This window comes from Eucyclogobius newberryi, unplaced genomic scaffold (genome assembly GCF_026437365.1).
Source record: "Eucyclogobius newberryi isolate DKJ021-1_F unplaced genomic scaffold, fEucNew1.0.hap1 SCAF_14, whole genome shotgun sequence".
NCBI lineage: Eukaryota > Metazoa > Chordata > Actinopteri > Gobiiformes > Gobiidae > Eucyclogobius > Eucyclogobius newberryi.
In genome coordinates this window covers 13,749,917-13,770,820 of record NW_027315768.1, presented here as the reverse complement: position 1 = coordinate 13,770,820, position 20,904 = coordinate 13,749,917, and the positions used below count along the sequence as shown (strand labels likewise).

General features: G+C 40.2%; 1 protein-coding gene across 1 annotated transcript in view; it reads right to left on the bottom strand.

The window, feature by feature from the left end:
- The window catches only part of LOC140359153 (coiled-coil domain-containing protein 148-like), a 43,979-nt gene that overhangs the window by 6,566 nt on the left and 16,509 nt on the right, over nucleotides 1-20,904 (bottom strand). The window contains exons 9-11 of the mRNA XM_072444019.1: nucleotides 14,734-14,940; nucleotides 3,970-4,110; nucleotides 2,072-2,190 (exon numbers count right to left, since the gene is read on the bottom strand). Coding sequence (XP_072300120.1) covers nucleotides 2,072-2,190; nucleotides 3,970-4,110; nucleotides 14,734-14,940 — 467 coding nt within the window. The remainder of the gene's footprint in view (nucleotides 1-2,071; nucleotides 2,191-3,969; nucleotides 4,111-14,733; nucleotides 14,941-20,904) is intronic.

Genomic DNA, 20,904 nt, shown 5'->3' with positions numbered 1-20,904 from the left:
GCAGCAGCAGGAGCAGCAGCAGGAGCAGCAGCAGGAGCAGCAGGAGCAGCAGCAGCAGCAGCAGGAGCAGCAGCTGGAGCAGCAGCAGCAGCAGCAGGAGCAGCAGCAGGAGCAGCAGCAGGAGCAGCAGGAGCAGCAGCAGCAGCAGCAGCAGGAGCAGCAGCAGCAGCAGGAGCAGCAGCAGCAGCAGCAGGAGCAGCAGCAGCAGCAGCAGGAGCAGCAGCAGGAGTAGCTGTAGTGGTAGGAGTGAGGCGCCTCAATGACACATCTTCCCTTTCTGTATGAATGAGTGTAAAAGAGGCTTTAGGCACAAAATGGCAGCCGTGCCTCCATGTCTATCAGGTTGCCTCAGGGCAGCTCCTATCAATGGCTGTTACTGAAAACTGAATAAATGAAGTTATATAAAGGTGCCTTACGATGCATATTTAATGCATATTTATTCAGTGTTTGTGGCAGATGTAGTACACTCAATATATCAATAGTTTGATCATAATTTCGGTTACTTTTCATCCTGTAAACTTTAGTAATATTATCTTAGAGCATCATAAATCCAAATTTTGTCGATCTCCACACTTGGCCCTCCTCCAGTGCCACCCCAGATGTCCCCCTGCCCTCTAGGGACAGTGGTCTTGGGGCAGATTTATGGAGCATTTCCACCCACACCTCTTGTACACCATCATGTACTGTTTATGTCCTCTGCAGCCTCTCTGTAATACTTGTGTGCACCGTCACTATAGGCTCCAGTTTGAGTGTCACCACCATTATTATCAGCCTTAACACAGCGCATAAACTCACACAGATTAGGTCAGGCCGGAATGACCCGCTATAAAGGTTGTAGAGATAAATAATTGTTTATTCAGTCGTTTTGATGTGCATCTGGATGTGATCGCAAAAAAAGGTTTACAGGGTCTTTTCTGGATGATGTCGATATAAAACTGCAACACCTCTTCTAGTACAAACTGTGTGTGGTTTTTGGACAGTTAACATATTTTGTTTAAGGGGTTGTAAAAAGAGTATTTAAATTCACTGAGGTGGAAAGAGGCAGGCAGGAGCAGATGCACAGGGACAATACTCTGGAACTGGAGAGAACAGAAACGGTTTTCAAAAAGTGATAAAAGGAGGGTTTGGCCAAGAAACTAAATCCAACATAAAAGCACAAAAGCATCCTGTGAAATGGCAGCCCTCAAAGCAAAAATGAGCGGATTAAAACTGATTTTCATAGATAAATGTGCTGTATGTCTAACTGAAGAGTTAAATAGCAACAACAGATAGCTCCATTTTTAAATATAGTCAAAAAGTATTTTTCTTGATACCATCTTTTACAGATAGATAGATAGATTGATACTTGACTGACCCCAAAGGCAATTTACGTAAACTCACTGCTCTTCTCAGTCTCTTTGTGTCTCAGTCAAATGTCTCAGTGCACCTTCGCAGGAGGATTCAAGCTTGAGGGGAGTAACAGCCCATGGGACAAAAGACTCATCTGTGACCACAGCTAGTGTCTCTCTTACTCCGCTCTGTTGTTTCAGGCGGTGAGGAGACGGGCCATTCCCCGTGTTTAGTGTAAAAAGTCTGTAGCGTTTCAAATGTCCATATATATTGTAACATTGACATTATTAATGACAATAATTTGAATGGATTTGATCAAAACATTGCAAAATCTAAAAATTTGGATCGTTGTGACCATAGTGATAAACAATAAAATAACTAAATATGTTTGAATGTGGAAAAAATCCTAAAAATCTTGCATATAACAAGAAGCTGAAACTCATGAATTCAAAGAGCAAACTGCAAAGCCTTCGATGACTTTTAAAAATGGCCATGATTTGTTTGTGCAAATGAACTCCGTTTGCTTATTGTAACTTACAGTAGCCTCTCTACGTCATTCATTCACTCACTCAATCACAGAATACATCCACACATAGGAGAAGTGTCTTGACAAAAGGCACAACAACAGTATGCAGTGATTTGAACTGAAAATTGCAGTAATATGTCGACCGCTCTACCTCCAGAATCACCGTTTTGATTCTTAACATTCTGGTCAGTTTTTATATCGTCCAAAATCCTATACCTGTCTTTGTCTCTCCCGGCCTGTTCCTCTATTAGGGCTCGAAGACTCGCCAGTCTCTCCTGATCCCTCCTCTCCACCTCCTCCCTCTGCCGCTGCTGCTTCAGGTAAAACTCCTTCACCTGCGGGACATCCATTTAGAAGCAAAGAAAACCGTTAGAACAACAAGTACACAAGAACTCCCGCTGTCCTCGCGGTAATGTGACTCTAAGCATCGCCATATCCTATTGATCGAGACGAGCCCAAAATCAGACAAGTGTGAATAGAGGGAATGAGCAGATATTTCACTGTCTCACAGACTGTTGTTTTGAATCATATGGAATCCAATGGAAGTTAAACGCCCGCCATTAATCACACCGTCCTCCTCCTAGAACCCCGAGCAGAGAGTTAATCACACAGCCAGACGTGAAGTTATTGTTGCACCAGAGGGGGTAAAGCCTCGGAGTCTAACCATTAGATTAAGTATATTCATCTTGTCTTATTTGGTAAATTAATTCTGTGGTTAACTATTATGATATAAATGTTGTACTTACTTCTCATTTAAGCATGTGTGAATTATGGTTTACAAAACTTGATTCAAGAAGTATATTGACATATTGACTTTTATTATTTCTAATCTCTTGAATGGAATCTTACAAGCAAAGTACAGACATTTTAGGGATAGACTTACTAATTAAAGATGCACTATGCAACTTTTCTGGTGGACGCGCCATCACCTTCTTGTCTCCATAGCGATATTAATGTATTGCTTTGCCTTGAATGGTCCGGTACGACATTAAACTTACATTTATTAAATTACAGTTTTTATATACGTTCAAAAATATCTTGAAAAACATGCGTTCTTACAGTGTGAGCGGAGTCACCTCGCCACAGATCTGACCTGTAACTTAGCTTGGTGGTGTCATCTGCTTGTTAGCATGAGGATAAATACGTTGCCATACTCCAGAACATTCCAGGCAAAGCAATAACATCTTTGTTGTAACAGTCAGGTGGGGGACTGTCCACTGTACAGCGTGCACTTTTATATTGCTTAATTCAAGAGAACAGCTGTAGTGTGAAGTTGGCAGAGAGAAGGTAGAGACATTCGGCAAACAGTCGAGGCTGTGGTTGTGACAGAAACACACATGTGCAACGCCTTATACCAATGTACCACCAGCGAGCACTAGGCCTGCCACAATATTTCCTATATCGACTTATCTTTATAGATTTTTTTTAAACAAACAATAAGATTTGAGCTGTAGAGGGAGCTTTAAGCAACTTCTAAGACTAATTGTGAATACAAAATAGGTACAAAGTGTTTAATTCTGCTTTTCATTTAATGCAGCTGATGTTTCAAATTGACATTGTACATTTTGCGAAGTATTTTCAATATTTTTGTTTATATTTTGGTATTTTTTTTGTATTTTGCTCATTTGAAAGCATTTATAGTCACCATATCACATCTTTGGTTGTTATTCTGAATTTGCATTATATTACTCATATATCAAATTATGCATTAGAGTTGCAACTAACAGTCGTTTTAGTTGTCGAGTAGTCAGCTATTATTTTTAAGTAGTCGACTTGTCAAACTATTATTTCTATTGTAATTTCTTAAATACATTACAACCAAATAAAGGTTGAAATAAGGTGACTGAAGGTTTCTAGATAGAGAAATTATGAAAATCAGGTTATAAAAGTTGAGTGTAGAGTGTGTTGTAGAGTTTGTAGTTCAAATTACAATTACGATGATCAAAATACGACTACGACTATTGTTTTGCAGCCTTATTAAGCTTTCCCTTTTGTTTCATACTCCACCTCCACAAGTTTTAGTCCAAACTCTCATCATCTGGATGAATAATCTGTGGTCTCTAAAGCTGCCTGCCCCAGTGTCAACTCAAGAACAAATAGTATCTGCAGTTCACCTGTTCTTTCTGCTGGGTTCTGATGACAGCCTGTTTCTCCTTCTCCCTCTTCAGCCTCTGCTCCTCAGCCTCTCGTTGTCTGGTCGCTATGGCAGCCTCTAGCCTCGCCACCTCCTCCTGCTGAGCCCGCCACTGCTGTAACTGCACACACACCAAATACACAATACATGCAAATATATACAGCGCTGTTAGCAACTGTCTGGGAGAAAACAGACCAGGACAAGTGTCAAAGTGTCTAAAAGTGGCATGAAGTTTTGCTGGAGTGTTGGAAATGTCTTCATCATAGTGCTGCCCGGTGGTTGAGTGGTTAAGGAGGCAGCACACATGCCAGGATCCATGTGCAGCCGGTCGTGGTGTTGAGAGTATGAATCCCAGCTCTGACAGTTTACTGCATGTCCTCCTCTCTTTGTGGTAAATTAATAAAATGTGATGTTTTTCCCCAAAGAGGGTGTGGTAAAAGCAGCACTTTGTGACAAAAATAAGGCTGCTGCATGCTGTCCGTATGTATTAATATAGTATTGTATTTCCTATCAAACCGGAGTTAAACACCGAAAGCTGAACTCTGATTGGCTGAGCTTGGGTGGTCCACACCAGTTTCACTTAACTTAAATACCTACTTCCTCCTTTCACGGTTTGAAAATCAGGTACCCACCTGGTATTAATATTATGGCGTTTTTTTAATTGTGTATTGTGTCATATACGTGCCAAGCTGTAAATGGCAAATGCTAATTGCTAATTGCTATTTGACATTGAGATTCTATTGTTTAAATATATAACGCTTAGTTTGCCAAGTAGAGCAAGAAATACTACAAGAAATTAAAGACCTTCCAAATTATGAACAATAGGTATTTCGCTGACAAATATTTTTCCCCTCTCGAGTTTTTGAAGACATTGCACACCTTAACCAATCCATATGAGCGGAAGTGTGAAGTGTCTTGCACAGGTACACAACAACACAGACAGCAACTGCCAATAAGCCTAGCAACCGAACCCATTTTTGTTAACTTTTCACATCAAAATTCGGGACCAAATTGTAACACGTTTTTCTTTTTGCAAAGCCACATGCAACAAGAGTGCATTCAGCATTGTTTGAGTGACTGTCGTGTTACGCAGTGATGGTTTGTGGGTTATTTAAAGTGTTGCGCTCCAGCGAGACGGCCTGTTCACAGCTCCATCAGCACACAGATTTCTCATCCCTCTGGGGCTGAACTGCAAATGAGTGCGACTTCTGACACGTTAGCGCAGCACAATGACACGCACATGGCTGGTGTTCGGGTGACAGTGGATTTGGACAAAGCCAGGCTCTAATCCTGTCCCGTTTGACACTAGTCCAAAGCAACAGGCGTAACTAAGGGATTTTTAACAGTGGAATATTTGATAGCGGAGATACGATGACACCAAACGACTCAAAATTAGATTGTCGACAGTGATGAAATTATTTCTGTGCAAAAAAAACCTTGATTTTCTTTTCTTTTTTAAAGGGATTTTTGCCCGTAAGCTTTATTAAACAGGACAGGTGAGCGTGAAATGGGGATGAGAGAATTGAGGACATGCATTAAATTGTAAATTGAGATTCGATATCACGACAAGGATTTAATTGAATAATAATTTACAGTTTTGAAGTGTACCTGAACATACTTCTATAACAAAAAAGAAACAAAAACAATCCTGTTGCCAAATTTAAAGAGCCAGATAGTGGTAAGGACATTATTCGTCACATTATCCAATACATTGTTACTAAAAGACCTGATTTGGTAATGTTTTAGTTATTGGTGTTAGTTTAGTTATATAAAATGTGTACTGTTACTCAAAAAAATCACTGCAAAAGTTGTCAGATCAGCAAATTGACCTGTTTTCATCTGAGTAAAGGTTGGTATTATTATACAAAACTGCAACTATGGGGTGAAATTTGTGTCATATTAATTTATTGATGCAGAAAGAACAGATTATACTTTTTTTTTTCACGATGCCTGATTTATGGACTTATTCATGTACAATTTGTATATAGCAATTTGTGAATCAAACATGTATATATATTTTTTTATCTGTGCTTTTATATGCAAGAACTTGTGTAACGTATTTATTTTATTATTATTATTTTATTATTATTTTTATCTTTATCTTTTTATTTAATTCAATGTATTTATCTTTTTCTTTTTCCTCCATTCCCTATTAAGATATGAGAGGAGTTTTTGTTTTTGTTTATAAGAGTTCTATTAAGAGTGTTTTTTTTTTTAATTTCCTACGTTATCTGTCCTTTCCTCCTGTATCTACTGCGTTGAAACTACGAAATTTCCCCATGTGTGGACAATAAAGGATTATCTTATCTTATCTTACGTTTGTCTCATTAATATCCACATTCTCAAAGGTGAAGAATGCACAGTTTTGATGACCCACAAACACAGATTTAATTTCTATTCAGTTCTAACTGGTCACATTTTTCACAACATGGAAGCACATGTTATCATCTTCAAACCCTGACTTACATTATGTCAACACTGTGTGAGCGTTTGCACAAGGTCGTACTGTAAACATAGTAAACACTGGATGTTATGAAGGTTTATACTGTTTTGAAGGGCACCAAGGGAAGAACTCGGTCACTGAGAGTTCGTCTGTAATTTGTCTGTGGAATCTGTGAGAAGAGACGGAAAATGGCAGATTTTTATGAGTGCATAAAAAGAAGAGAGATGTCAGAATAACAATAGTGTGACAGGCTTTTCATCTGTGCTCAAAGCCTTTGTTAATGTGCGCTCACAGTTTTAAATGATGGGGTTTGTCAGGCTGTGCGTGGCCACATGTCAGATGCCTTTATGGCGGCGCTGACTTTTGGGTGTGAAAGAGATAAGATAAAAATGGAAACACAAATAGTTGTCAGTGCAAAGGCAACAAGCATGAAGCTCCATGTAAAGGGGACATATCACACAACCTCAACATTAATGAGCTTGTTACAATGGTATTTTTTCATAATCAATTTACTCAATATGGTATTTTCATTTATTCTTGCATGTTTGAGTAAGAAGCATATTTATACTTATAACGGCATAAGAAATAATTAAAGTGTTGTTTATGAGTGATTCCTTCTTGTTCTACTTTTGTTTTGGGAATTTTTTTTATACATGTGAAATTATGAAATATGCGAGTATTGAGTCATGAGTCAATGTTGACTTTTTAAAAGGAAATGAACACATTCAAAAATAAAAAAAAATACTTCCTTGTAAACCATTGAATGACTACTTTAATGTAGAAATGGTAATATACACTTTGGAACATTCATTCACTTTTCTTCTAATAAGTCAGAAGTATACAAGCGATTGTTCATTTATCTGTTTTTCCTGCAGAAACATGTCGGATAAACGTTTTAGATTTATTTTATTCACCTGCAGTGTCTCGACTTAAAGACGTATTCAAAGACGGCCAAGTTGAAACCATGCAATTATCCTTAGCAGCATTATACACATTTTCTGACAGGAATACATGGGCCTTCAGTCTGCAATTTCTATGAGCAATTAACTCCTTGGAAAGTTGTCATCTGCCCACGCTCCACCTCCAGTCTGAGCTAAGGCCATCAAGAGGCATTAGTTATTCCAAACAGGTGCTTTGACTGGGAAAGAGAGGAGACCAGCTGATGCACAGCACCCAGAGTATTTTAGAGTATTTGGATAATATTCAAAGAAGCCAGAATGTGAGTTGACAAGCATTTAAAGAAAATACCACTCAAATTCAAAGTAATTGTTTGTATGTAAATAAGCAAGTAAACATTCCCAGTATTTCCTTCTTCTTCTTTTTCTCCAAGATTTCTTTTATAATTTTCATAATTTGTCATAGCAAAAAGGCATAATAAATAAGAATCAGAGTGGTTCACAAAACAAACTATACATTTAGTCAGTCAAGCTGCTAGCATATGTCCCCCTATGTATCGGTCCATCTGTCCCAGTGTCATCATTCAGTCGTCAAAGACAATTTGAGTAAAAGTCTATTATTCATTCAGTAAACGTCCAAAATAATTTCACTTCATTCCTGCAGTCGGCTTTGTTCCAGTCGTCTATTTTCTTGTTATTGCTTTTTATGCTGCAGCAAAAAGTACATTCCACTGGTATCCATGCACCATTTCTATTGTTGGAGTTTTAGGTCCAAAGTGCATAGTTTTGAAGTTAAATAGATTGTCGATCTTGAAGACAGTTTGCAGTGCCTAATTGACCTTATTAGTTATTTCCACTGAACAGACCAGAAAAAGCATTTTTTTTTATTTATTTATTAATACTTTATTTGTAGCAGTATTTGTATTTGTATTAATTTGGGGCAGTAGTAGCTCAGTTGGTAGAGTGCTCATCCTCTCAAAGTTCAGAGTTTAGATTCCTGCTCCAGTATACGAAGCATCCACCAGTTTGATCCTCGCTCCCACATGGGAAAAATGTAGTTGTGTCCTTGAGCAAGACGCTTAACCCCCTCCGCCCCCAGTGTGAATGTGTGTGTGAATGTGTGTGTGTGTGTGTGTGTGTATGTGTGTATGTGTGTGTGAATGTGTGTGTGAATGTGTGTGTGAGTGTGTGTGTGTGTGTGTGTGTGTGTGAATGTGAAGCACTTGGAGGTAGAAAAGTGCTACATAAATGTGATCATTACTACCTTTTAAGTTACTCAAGTAAATGGAACCTCTACTCAGGCTGTACTAGTCCTACATACAGCTACACACTACAATGTAACAGCGTGTCCTCCATCTCAACACTTTACCAAGGTCAATTGGCTTATTAGTTGCAAGAACATTCACATATTCTTTAAAAGGACAGTGTGAAATGGGGATGAGAGAGAAGGGACATGCAGTAAACTGTCGGAGCTGCACAGGCTGCACTTGGAGCCTGGCAAACGTGTGCTGTGCCATTAACATATTCCATCAAGCACATCCGTAACGACCACAACATCAGGTCCTCTGTCATCCTCTGTCTCCTCACCTGAGCGCATGTTTCCTGGCTTTATTTACTCATATGGAAAGCACAATCACTCATCAAAGTTGCCTGGGAGCGGGCTATAAGTGGGAGGCAAATGAAAGCCGGGACCGAATAAAAGCATTGAATAAACAGCACGGGCAAGAACAAAGACAGCTAATTACAGAAGCCCGAGGAGCGTGCGACAAACAGGCCCTGATTGAAATGAGAGGTCTGCTTTTCACTGATAAATCGTAAGGAAATGAGCGAGGTGTAATGCGCTAAACTCAATCATTCGTTTCAATATACTTTACGGTGGTATGGGTGTACTGTACGCATCTGGGTGTACTTGTGGAATTAAAGGGGGTGATAGTACATGGCGCCATTCAGTGGGCGGTCCTGAAATTACATACATTTGATGGAGGCAACTAAAGTGTGGGCGTTTTTCAAAATGTGCACTGTGTAACACGGTTCTGAGGAGGCAATGGTCAAGAGAAATAATATGCTTTATTCTGGCTATTTAAAACATTTAGAAATATTGGATTGTTTTTTATAACCTAAATGTATGGAGAACGTTTCTTTTGCAGCACATTGTCATTCACTTTTCATTTGCATACTTGAATATAGTGTCTGACTGGCAGATACAGATAGATGGTCTTTGATTTTGACATGTTTTTTAGGTGTTGATAGAACATCCTAACACGGTCAAATACATAAATACCTTTTACATTTGATTTAAAGGCGGTATGGACGATTTTTCTGCGATTTGAGAACGCAGGCGGAAGTGCGCATGCGCACTCCCCCGTGCGGACTGATACAACACACACGTGCGTTTGTTTATTAGCACAACGGAGCGCATCGCATCGCTCGTCTTCCGTAGATTTCTGTCCATTTCTGAGTCAGCTCGAACTGTCTTTCTCCGTCTTCATTTTGCCCCGTACACTGAGGGAACTATATTATGATAGATCCATCCGCTTAGGCACGCGGAAACGTGGGGACGAGCCTGACGCGGCTGCAGGTGAGCGGTAGGTGCATTTTATGATTGATACGTGGCAGGACAAATGATTTATCCACGCCACGAGGAAATAAGATAAAAAAAATTGCTGAAAAAAATCGTCCATACCACCTTTAAAGAAACATACAAATCAAATTGCGTTAAACATTTTGTGAAAGATGCATTCTCTGTACTACCACGTTGTTGCTGTTTCATATCCAGGGCTCAGATTAAGGATTTTCACTTGTATAGCGGCGCTGCTAAACAATCTGTTAATTTTTTCAAATTTGTATAGCAATTTGATAATTGCATAGCAAAACATGAAAGTGACTAACAATCAATATTTTCCATTGATATAACACGATTATTTATTTAAAATGTATTTGTAAACATTCAATAAAAAAAAAAACTCGAAACAAATTAACTTTTAAACACTTAAAAACATAAAAAAAGAAAACTTGCAAACAAAATTAGTTGTTGAACATATTAATCAACACAGACAGATGGCCTTATTTACAACTTTCTTCCATATCATCATCAATCAGATGACTATTTGCAGGAGTATTAAGCTTCTGATGGAAAAATAAAGGTTGCTGTGGTGTCCATCATGGTGTATTTTATGTGTTATTGTATTGTATTGTTATAGTACCGCTCTATTTGACGTTCCATTCCATTTTTCGTTTTGCTATTTGATGACGGTCCCTAAGTACTCTCGTCTCGGCTCCGGCTGCACATTTGATGACGGTCCCTAAGTACTCTCGTCTCGGCTCCGGCTGCACATTTGATGACGGTCCCTAAGTACTCTCGTCTCGGCTCCGGCTGCACATTTGATGACGGTCCCTAAGTACTCTCGTCTCGGCTCTGCACATTCGGATCAGTGTGATTCACTGCGCCCAAAATACACATCTGATTGTTAAAAACGAGGTTGTGTCACTTGGCAGTGTAAATATGAGTATTTAGGCAGGTGAATGATCTGCAAAGACTTTTGCGTTTAGGAGCTATTGACCTCGGAAGTCTGAATCTGACGCAAACTTTAGCGCACGTGGCTCCTCCCACTTTCAGACTCGTGATCTGAGACAGCAGCGGGACTTGTCATGACAACACACGTCCTACATGTGTCATGATGCTATTGACGATCGATTGACGAGTGATCAGTACTTTAAGGCGCTTTGGTTACACAATTGAACACATTTTTGTATCGCAAAAGCTGCGATACAAACACACTTTTTTCTGGCGAATGCATCGCATTTGAGAGAAATTGCGTCGCATTTTGCGATGCGATACCGCTTATTCTGAACCCTGTATTATCAACCCAATGTCAGCTGTAATGCAATAGCGGTATTATATTTACTGAAATGTGTATAACCTATGACCAAACACACTCATCAACAGTAACCAAAGTATCATCAATATCCTTCCAACAAAAGTTATCATGAACGCCAATGACCTCCTTTCCACTCAAACGTAACCTTGTGTTATTCGTAGACACGCTCCAATATTCTACATACAATGCAATACATTTTGAAATGGCATGAGAATTTAATTTAGAAAGAGAGGAGACTGTTTTTGGTCCGGGAGAATCCATCACTTGTTCGTCTCTTGCCTCTGCTCTGGCGTGATAAAAGAAGTGTCACAAAGAAATTGAATGCAAACAGGACTTTAACCTCAGCTCTAAATTGTGCAAACGGCACTTTGTTTTGGGAGAATTTGCAGAAGTCACAGGAGTGAAATGGCAGTGTGTGTTTTTGTATCATTCTTTTTACTGCTGCACAGAGTCATAACAATAATAGTTACCAGCACAGTGCTGCAAATGTGATGGAATTACCCAAAGGACACCTGCTGTTTTTAAAAAGGGAAATGGCTTAGTGCTTTCAAGAAAATACACACACATACACACACACACACCAGTGTGATGTCCTGTTTTCTAACCTTAATGTCATAATGAAACATGTTTGTGTATTCTGCCTGAAACATGAATTCAGTCTTATTTTCAGTTTGACGTTATGTTCATGTCTAGGGGAGGGTTTGCCACATGCGTGTCTCCATGGAGACGTTCTTGCCTTGTCTAAGTGCAAGATGGATCAGTTTATCTCACCTTACTTCAAAGGCGCAATGGACGATTTTTTGGCGATTTGAGAACGCAGGCGGAAGTGCGCATGCGCACTCCCCCGTGTGGACCGATACAACACACACGTGTGTTTGTTTATTAGCGCGACAGATCACATCACATCTCTCGTCTCCCGTAGATTTCTGTCCACTTCTGCGTCAGCTCAAACTGTCTTTCTCCGTCTTCATTTTGCCCCGTACACTGAGGGAACTATATTATGATAGATCAATGCGCTTAGGCACGCGGAAACGTGGGGACGAGCCTGACGCGGCTGCAGGTGAGCGGTAGGTGCGTTTTATGATTGATACGTGGCAGGACTAATGATTTATCCACGCCACGAGGAAATATGATTAAAAAAAATTCTGAAAAAAATCGTCCATTCCACCTTTAAGTGTTAGTATTCATCTAAAACATGCATTCTTAACTGTTAGTGTGGTTGCCTTTCCACAGATCTGACCTGTAACTTGACCTAGTCGTGTCACCCATGTGTCTCCATGGAGATAGATGAGTTTAATACTGTTGAACATTTTAGGAAAAGCCACTACATCTAAAGAGGCGGAAGATATTTATAACAGAAAAGTTACATAGCTTCAAATGCTTCTGTTCAGTGCCGCTGGGCTTTTGACATTTCTTACATTGCATTTAAGATTGGTGATCATTTTTGTTAATAGTTGTTAATGTGTATTTTTTTAATTGTGTTCAGAGTTAGCTACTTAGTATTGAAATATATAAAGTAAATGCTATTTTTACATTTTGTTTCTTGTTAACTTCAATATTGATCTAAAACTATGAAGTACTTTGAACAGGTCCATTGACTTCTTGTTCAAAATATCTGATAAGCTAATCATAGTGGCATTTCCCCGTAACAAGCAGCAAATTGTAATGTATATGTTTTTATCTGTGAAAAGTGGCTAGAACTCTACATGTGTCACTCGGAGTACAGGGATGTAGGCGGTGATAGGTGAAAGCAGGAAGTTAATTTAGCACAATACAGCATGTCCCTGCATGTTTTTTTAAATGTTAGTTGAGAATTTTCACTTTATAGGCTCGTTGTAGTCATTTATTTGTATATTAAGCTAAAAACACAACAACTCAATGTGTTTTTGCTGTAGCGCCTCATCATTTCTCAAAAGTTGCATTTTCCCGCACTTTCCCCTCTCCGAGCTCCCTCACTCCATCACAATGTTATTTTATCTAATCGGCCATGACGCCAAAAGCACAGGCACAAGCAGATTCCATTAGTACAGCAGTGCATCACAGCACATGGATTTCGCTCGCTCGCCTCCCACAAATGTCTTGAACTACAGCACCCATGGGAGACAGCATCATCGTCGCGTTTGCCAGACTGTCCTTATTAGCTTGTTTGCATTCACAGCCAATCTCGAGTGGCACCCAAAGCGAGAGGCTGTCAGACAGACTGGCAGTGGCAGAGTGCTCGTCCTCGTCAGCAGTTATAACGTGTTAGGAAGCCGTACTTTTCCTGCTGCTGCTGTCTACTCTCACACATGTTCTGTAAAGCGACACGTGTTCCTATCAGAGCGAGGGAATCCAGATGGATGAAGGGGGGAAAGCAACACTGGCATTTTGTGTGTGTTTTGGAGCTGTAGAAGGCGTCGTGAGGGGGTTGGGGAGTTGTCAGAATATACAGTATACAGACAGGAGGAGGTTGTTTTGTAATGTAGTGCCTAATCTGAAGGCGACAATAATTTAATTGGTGACTGTCATTTTGAATTCCAGTGGGCAGAATAACAAAGGAGGTGTATTTTTGGATTAGCCACTTAGTTGAAGTGCACAATGTCTAACTAAAAAGTAAACAAATAATTTGACTTGTTGCCCTGATGGTTTTTGACCAAATCATTTCAACAACATATTTTGTATGCAATTAGACCAATCAACCAAAGAACCAGGGTAGTTAATTCAAAATTGCAACACAACAAGCTGTGTAAACAGAGGTATCCTACCATCACCCGGGGCCTCATTAAGCGTGTGTATGTACAGAAATGTTATGTATGTGATGTAAACATTTGTGATCCGGTCCAAAGCAGCAGAACTGTACTGTTATGAAATATTATGAAATGGAATGATTGGATGTCCAATAATCAAATGATAAATTTTAGGGATGCACCAAATCAGTTTTTTCAGTTCTGATACTGATATAAATATTTGGACTTTATGTATCTTTGTTGGTAACCGACAGCAGGTTACTTTCCTTAAAAAAATATTCATATTAATAATATGCTAATAATGTTATTTGTACACACATAATACAATAACTTTCATTCATTCAGTTACTAAACATAATTTAAAAAAAATAAACTTCATCTTTATGGCATCATATGTTAATATGTACATTTGTTTATGGTTTCAAAATGGCTGATTTGGAGTATCAGAAGTTGGGAGTTAGGGAATCGATACCTGATCCATAACATTTTCCAGAATCGACACCAATATCAATACTGGTATCAGTATTGGAGCATCTCTAAATAATGCAATTTTATTATAAGGAAAGCATTTTACCATGTGGACAGCAGCGCGGTGAGGAAGTTTGATGTCCACACACAGTAAAAATGACCGAGATGAAATGCCCACTGATTTACAATCAGCTTTGGGCATTGCTTTATAAAACTATGATATAAATATTTCACAATAATAATTAAATACAGGGATAACTTGGGTGGGAAAAAAAGTAACACTAAACTTTTTGTGACACAGAGTGTTGCCTACTTCATGACCTGTACACTGACCTTGGTGTGGAGCTGGGCACAGATGTCCTGCTGCTGCTGTCGACCCTTGTGGATGTCTAGCGCCTCCTGGTGGCCATGTTTGGCCTCCTGCAGTGTGACCAGGGCCTGGGCCAGCAGCTCCTCCTGGTCCCTGTGCCACTGCAGGGTCACTGCCCTCCGCTGGCTCTGAGTGAAGTGCTGCCAACTGCACTTACGCTTGTGCTCCATCTGAGGAAGCACATCAGGATGAGTATTAGCACGTGTTTATGCCGAGGTATTTGGTTTATGTGGAATGTATGGCAGAAAATGTCTAAAGAGTACAGTATGGAACATGGACTGATCTGAGCATACCAGCAGTGGTAGAATGAGTATTGAAAATGTCTACGCAAGTTAAAGTACAGTTACATGGTTAATAATATTCTAATTTACAAGTACTGCAGCCAAAAGTAATAAGTGTGTGTGACAAAAATGACCATTTACTAGTTATTTTAATGCTATTTTAATATAAAACCTTGTCGAACAAACTGTGTAAAACTGAATTTACTTTCTGTCTATTTGTGGTCTTGCTCTGACCTAAAGTACCTGTGCGCTCTTGTGCAGAGAGCGGAGGGTCACTTTGTCCTGTGCTCAAAACGTTTACTACTTGTATTTGCCCCGGGATCAGACTGATGGCGAGAAAGTACAAATACCCAAAAAGTAGAAAAAAGAGTAACCTATTTGTAATTAGTTACTTTCCACTCAGAAGGAAAAGTCCTGTTATATTCAATCACTCATAATGAAAGGTCAATTGGATCATCAAGTTATTAAGATCAGGATTGTGTCGTCATTTTCAATTAGCCTAATGTCAAACCAATTGAAATTTTAAGATGCTAAATACTAAACTTAGCGTTAATTTAAAATGATTCTGACTCTATGTGATAAATGTATTTACCAGTATGCTTACCTATTGTTCCACAGCTCTTCTGTTCACTTTTTTATTTTTGAAATATTGTTTTTGCCCATGTATCTCTGTTGAAGCAGATTGGCCAGTAACGTAACGTTTTTGACATTCTATCACTCAATTGTGTATTTGAAGAATAAATGTGATAATTTTAAGTTTAATTTATGTTAATTTAAGTTAATTTAAGTTGAATCAATTTATTCAATTTCCTCACAACTCCCCAACAATTATTCCCAACAAAACTCTTGATGGAACACAGTGATTTTTGTGACACTAGAATAAATGCTCTGGGACAAGTTTACAAAGGTTTAAAAAGTGGTAATTTTTTAATTGACAGTGCGGAATGTTGGACACATTTTTAGGTAAATTTAGTGAGATGTTCAATGTTAAAACCAGCAGCTTGTTCCAGTAAAAGCCTACGTCTATTACTAAGAGCACATGACCTCCACCTGTGCTGTTTGAAACTCTCTTTTTTCCTCCCTTGTCTGTGAAATGTCCTGTTCTGTTGCGTGTGAGACCGACCCCGGAGCTATTCATCATTGTGTCAGCGCGCACATGGGGGCTGCATCACTTGGCCGCGCCACTGGAACAGAGGGAGCGATATTCATCTATGGGCTAATAGCGGCTAACTGACGGAGGGAAGGCATTAGACGCTTCAGTGCCTTTATTGAAAATGAGTGAGCTGACAGTCGAGCAAGGCCGATTTATTAATGCACAAGTTGGGAACATGAAGAGAAGCGCACCCTTAGTTTCACCCTTACTCCTGCTCCTCCAGGTGAGAGGAGGGAATTTTAAATGTAGTGCATGTTTGGACATTGTTTTTGTATGAACCCTGGGTAACAAACTTTCAGTAGTAAGAACACTTTTCAATCAGCCCAATCTCATCACACAAGAAGAAGACAGAAAGGTGGAGGAACACAATGTCACAAACATATTGTCTACGCAATTATCAAAAATTAGCTGCAAGCGCAGCAAAACAAGAACACAGACAAAATTAGGACCATGGTAACACTACCATACATAAAGGTAATGAACAAACATAAGATTAGTATCCAGTCTAACCACACACAAAACTACAACAGTTGTTAGTTCACACCAAGGACAAAATTGACCAAGACCAAAAATGCAATATTCATTAATTTCCTACTGCCAGTCGCAGGTGACTGGAGCCTCTCCCTTTGTCTTTGTGCCTTAGGCAGGTCACACCCTAGACAGGGGCCAGCTCGTGTTTATCCTGCAACAAGACAGGGTTGAGCGAAACTGAATGTGGAAAAAGAAACAGCAAAAACACACCCGAGCCACCAAGCAAAAACCCCATCAGGAACAACGTAAGTCTGCTGCAGAAAGAGGGAGAATCGTCTCAGGGAGGCCATCAAGACACAGAACCGCCAGACGGTAAAGCGGGATAAAGGGGCGTTTGCACTTTCCTACACCAGGGAGGAAAGCTATCTGGCGTCCTTGTGTGCTTACGGAGATGGGGCCCGCCCAGAGAGCAGGATACGCTGAATCACTGTTACACTACACTACAGTAAGAGGAGTCTGTGATGCAGTGTCCCGCGCAGCTCTCGGCTTTTAAGACCACGTCATGATTCACCTGAGCCTCTGTACAATTAAAATTTTTTTTTTTTTTGTAAGGCCCAAAATCACAACAACAGTCGCCTCTGTACAGACAGAGGCTGAAGCTCTCCAAACGTGAAGTGGTGACTGTGGAGAAGCTGCGCACAAACTTGGACCTTACAGACTGGGAGGTGTTATGGCTGCGAGGCACGAACACTGTGACATCACACATTCAAATCTGTGAGGTCGGCATATTACCAACACCAGGGAGAGTTGACAATGACAACAACAAACCCTGGTTCACACCCAGAAATTAACTTCTAAAACTCCACGTTGTGCATTAAACCTGCATAACGCATGGCTCCTGTCTGATGCTTACTTGTGTGATGATGTATGTAGCAATGCAACACAAGAAGAAATGTTGAACTAATTACGGGTGGAGAGAGATTAATGATTGAGCCAAAAATATAATTCATGCTAAACTAAATGGATGTATGAAAGATTTCATCTCATCTTTCATTCCTGCAGCCTCAGTGGAGGAGTCAGTGTGTGATTGCAATGCAGTGTGTGTCTGTACAGAGGTTTGTATGCCCCCAGAAAACATGCTTTGTCACAGGAGTGTGGCAGACAGGATATGGATCAGCTAGAGGCAAACAGATGATGAGTGAATGAAGGATAAAGGGCTTTGGTGCGTGAGTAAAATAACTGTCACAGAATACTTGGTTAGGTGTCGTCAGCTGTTTGTCTTCATGGAAATTGCTACATTTCATGCCAATTTGTGGAATGTTGTGACTCTTTAATCAAAAAGGCACTATATACCGTAAGTAAGTTGTCTATATGTCACAATTTTCCTGGGATGTTCTGCAAAATGGCATAAAATTTGACACAACCAAAACCAGTCTTTTTGTCATTAAAATCCATCCATCCATTTTCTACTGTTCTTCTTTGGGGTCACGGGTGACGGTCACCAATTTTGCCTTACACATGCACGGTGGGAGGAGCCGGAGAACCCGAAGAGAATCCACAGTAACACGGGGAGGACATGCAGACTCCACCCAGAGAGATCATGTGATGTTGGTCTGGTCCGGGAATCAAACCCATGATCTCCTTCTTGGGAGGCAAGAGCGCTAACCACCTTTGCCACCCATCACTAAAATCCCTGTAACTAAATAAGATAGATACACTGAACAAAAATTTTAAACTTTTGTTTTTGCTCCCATTTTTCATGAGCTGCACCAGGACACCAGCCGGTCCACCTCCCTCCTGTAGACAGACTCATCCCCGTCCGAGATGAGCCCGATGAGGGTGGTGTCGTGGTGGCTTGAGCTGCAGCAGTTTGTGTACAGGGAGAAGAGCAGGGGAGAAAGTACACAGCCCTGTGGAGCTCCTGTGCTGATAGCACTGCCGCCGATCCGTCAGGAAGTCAGTGCTCCCCCTGCAGGTAGAGTCAGGCATGTTGAGCTGGGAGAGCTTGTCCTGGAGCAAAGCAGGAGGATGGTGTTGAATGCAGAGCTGAAGTCCACAAACAGGATCCTGGCATAGGTTCCCGAGGAGTCCAGAAGCTGCAAGATGGAGTGGAGTGCCAGGTTGATGGCGTCGTCCACAGACCTGTTGGCTCTGTAGGCAAACTATAGGGGTGATCCAGCAGGGGGAGGTGAAGGACTTGTGGGGCAAGACCAGACGTTCAAATGACTTCATGACTACAGACGTCAGCGCTACAGGCCTGTAGTCATTAAGTCCAGTGATCCGGGGCTTCTTGGGGACAGGCACGATGATGAACGATTTGAAGCAGGCTGGGACATGGCATGATGAAGTTCTCAGTGTGGCGGTAGAGACACGTCTGGTCCAGCAGCTTTTCATCAAGTTTGTTGGAAAGTGAGCGACGGTTAGAGAGGAAAATCCCAGGTAAGGGCGTACAAGCGCCGCGTTTCCTAAGGTGCACTAGCGCACCGGCTCACTTTCCTCGTCGTGGCGTCTCACTCTTTTGGCCAAAGAAAGCATACAACAGATGCTAAAAAAAATGGAACTAGATCTGTGGGAGTTGTAGTTCTGATGATTAAGAGCTTTTCACAGGCGTTAGAGAACGCTACACCCATGTTTGGGATGCTCAAAGTCAGTTGCATAAGACAGTTCATAGTATGCCATGGTGTTTGTGTAGGTCGCTGGTAAATGAATACATTTTGGCAGTTAGCTGTCAGAACTTAATTTGTTATGGAAACATAAAAGGAATGAAAGGGTGAAAACTATTGAATGAACATACAAATTTGATACATACAGTACATGAAAGAACGTATGTGAATGCACTTGCCTTGTTGACGGTGACATCAAATACGACATCAAATGTGACATCAATGCCTACTCTGTACACAAGTTAGCAAGCCCCCTGTTTCACACTCTCCATCATGTGCTCTGTGTGTGTGCTTGCCTGCAGCAGCACCCAATGTCTGCAGTGCACCTTTATAATGACATGGCGACTGCAGCCACAGCCCCCTGCGGAGAGATATTTGTAAGAAGAACACTCTACCTCCATCTGTCGCTGCTGAAAGGTGGGGAAAATGAGAGAAAGAGAAGAGGTTTAGGTGGAGATCATGCTGGTACAGTGTAGGTTTTACATAGTTATCAAGGCAGATGACAGACAGTAAAGTGCCCTGACCAGTAAAGGGAAGTGTTGAATCAAAGCTCTGCCAACCATTATTCATGATACTCCAAAGTCCATTCTGCAAGATGGCTAAGTGGAATGTCATTCGCAATAGTACCACGATATAAACATTTCTTGTACAATAGAATGCAATTTCCTACAAAATAATACCATGTGGACTTATATGAATTCTTCTATGGATCAATACCATTCTAAAACTATACAGATTACCAGTAGGTCAGATTTTGTTCTATGATTTTTGGGAGGGTGTGCAATAAGCGTCAGCGCTACAGGCCTGTAGTTCAGGGGCTTCTTTGCTTGAATTGACAGGTTTTTTGTCCTGGTGTCAATAATTTACAATCAAATAGAACATGGCACAACTTTAATAGGCCAACTATTATTTCAGCATTGAAATAAGATAATATACACCCCAAGCCAACTGGTTCTATTAAAAATCTATCCTAAATATCTTGGGGGTTCACAATTATGGGCAATTATCCTTTTAAGACATAACCAAATAAATGCAAATTATTTTTGATGATACTGTTCATATACCTTTTCCACACACACACACAAAAATATTTGCTTCCAAATGTATTTATTTTTTTACAGGCATTCATATTTTCACTGGTGCTCTTTTTAAAAGTTTGAGCCCCTGCCCCTCTGATGCACTCTGCACGGCCCTGCACAGGATTTAAATACAGCTGTTGCCAGAAGAAAACTAAAATGGAAGGTTAATAAAATAGTCATGAAAACAAAAATGTAAAATTAAAAAGTGAGGCCATAGCAAAGGTTTGGTTGACAAGCAAGTCAAGGAACTTAAAAAATATTACCACTATTCACAATCTTCACAATTAAAATGGTGCTGGAACATTAAAGAAACCTCAAAAACATCAATAAACAGTAAAAGAAATACCTTGAAATATAAGCTGGCTTACAGTGCGACAATAGTTAGTAGTAATAGTAAACAGACAAGGTACAATCCCTGAACATACTTCCCACTAAAGGAAACACATTTGTGCGCACAGAACACACTTAAGAGTTTAAGAGTTAATGT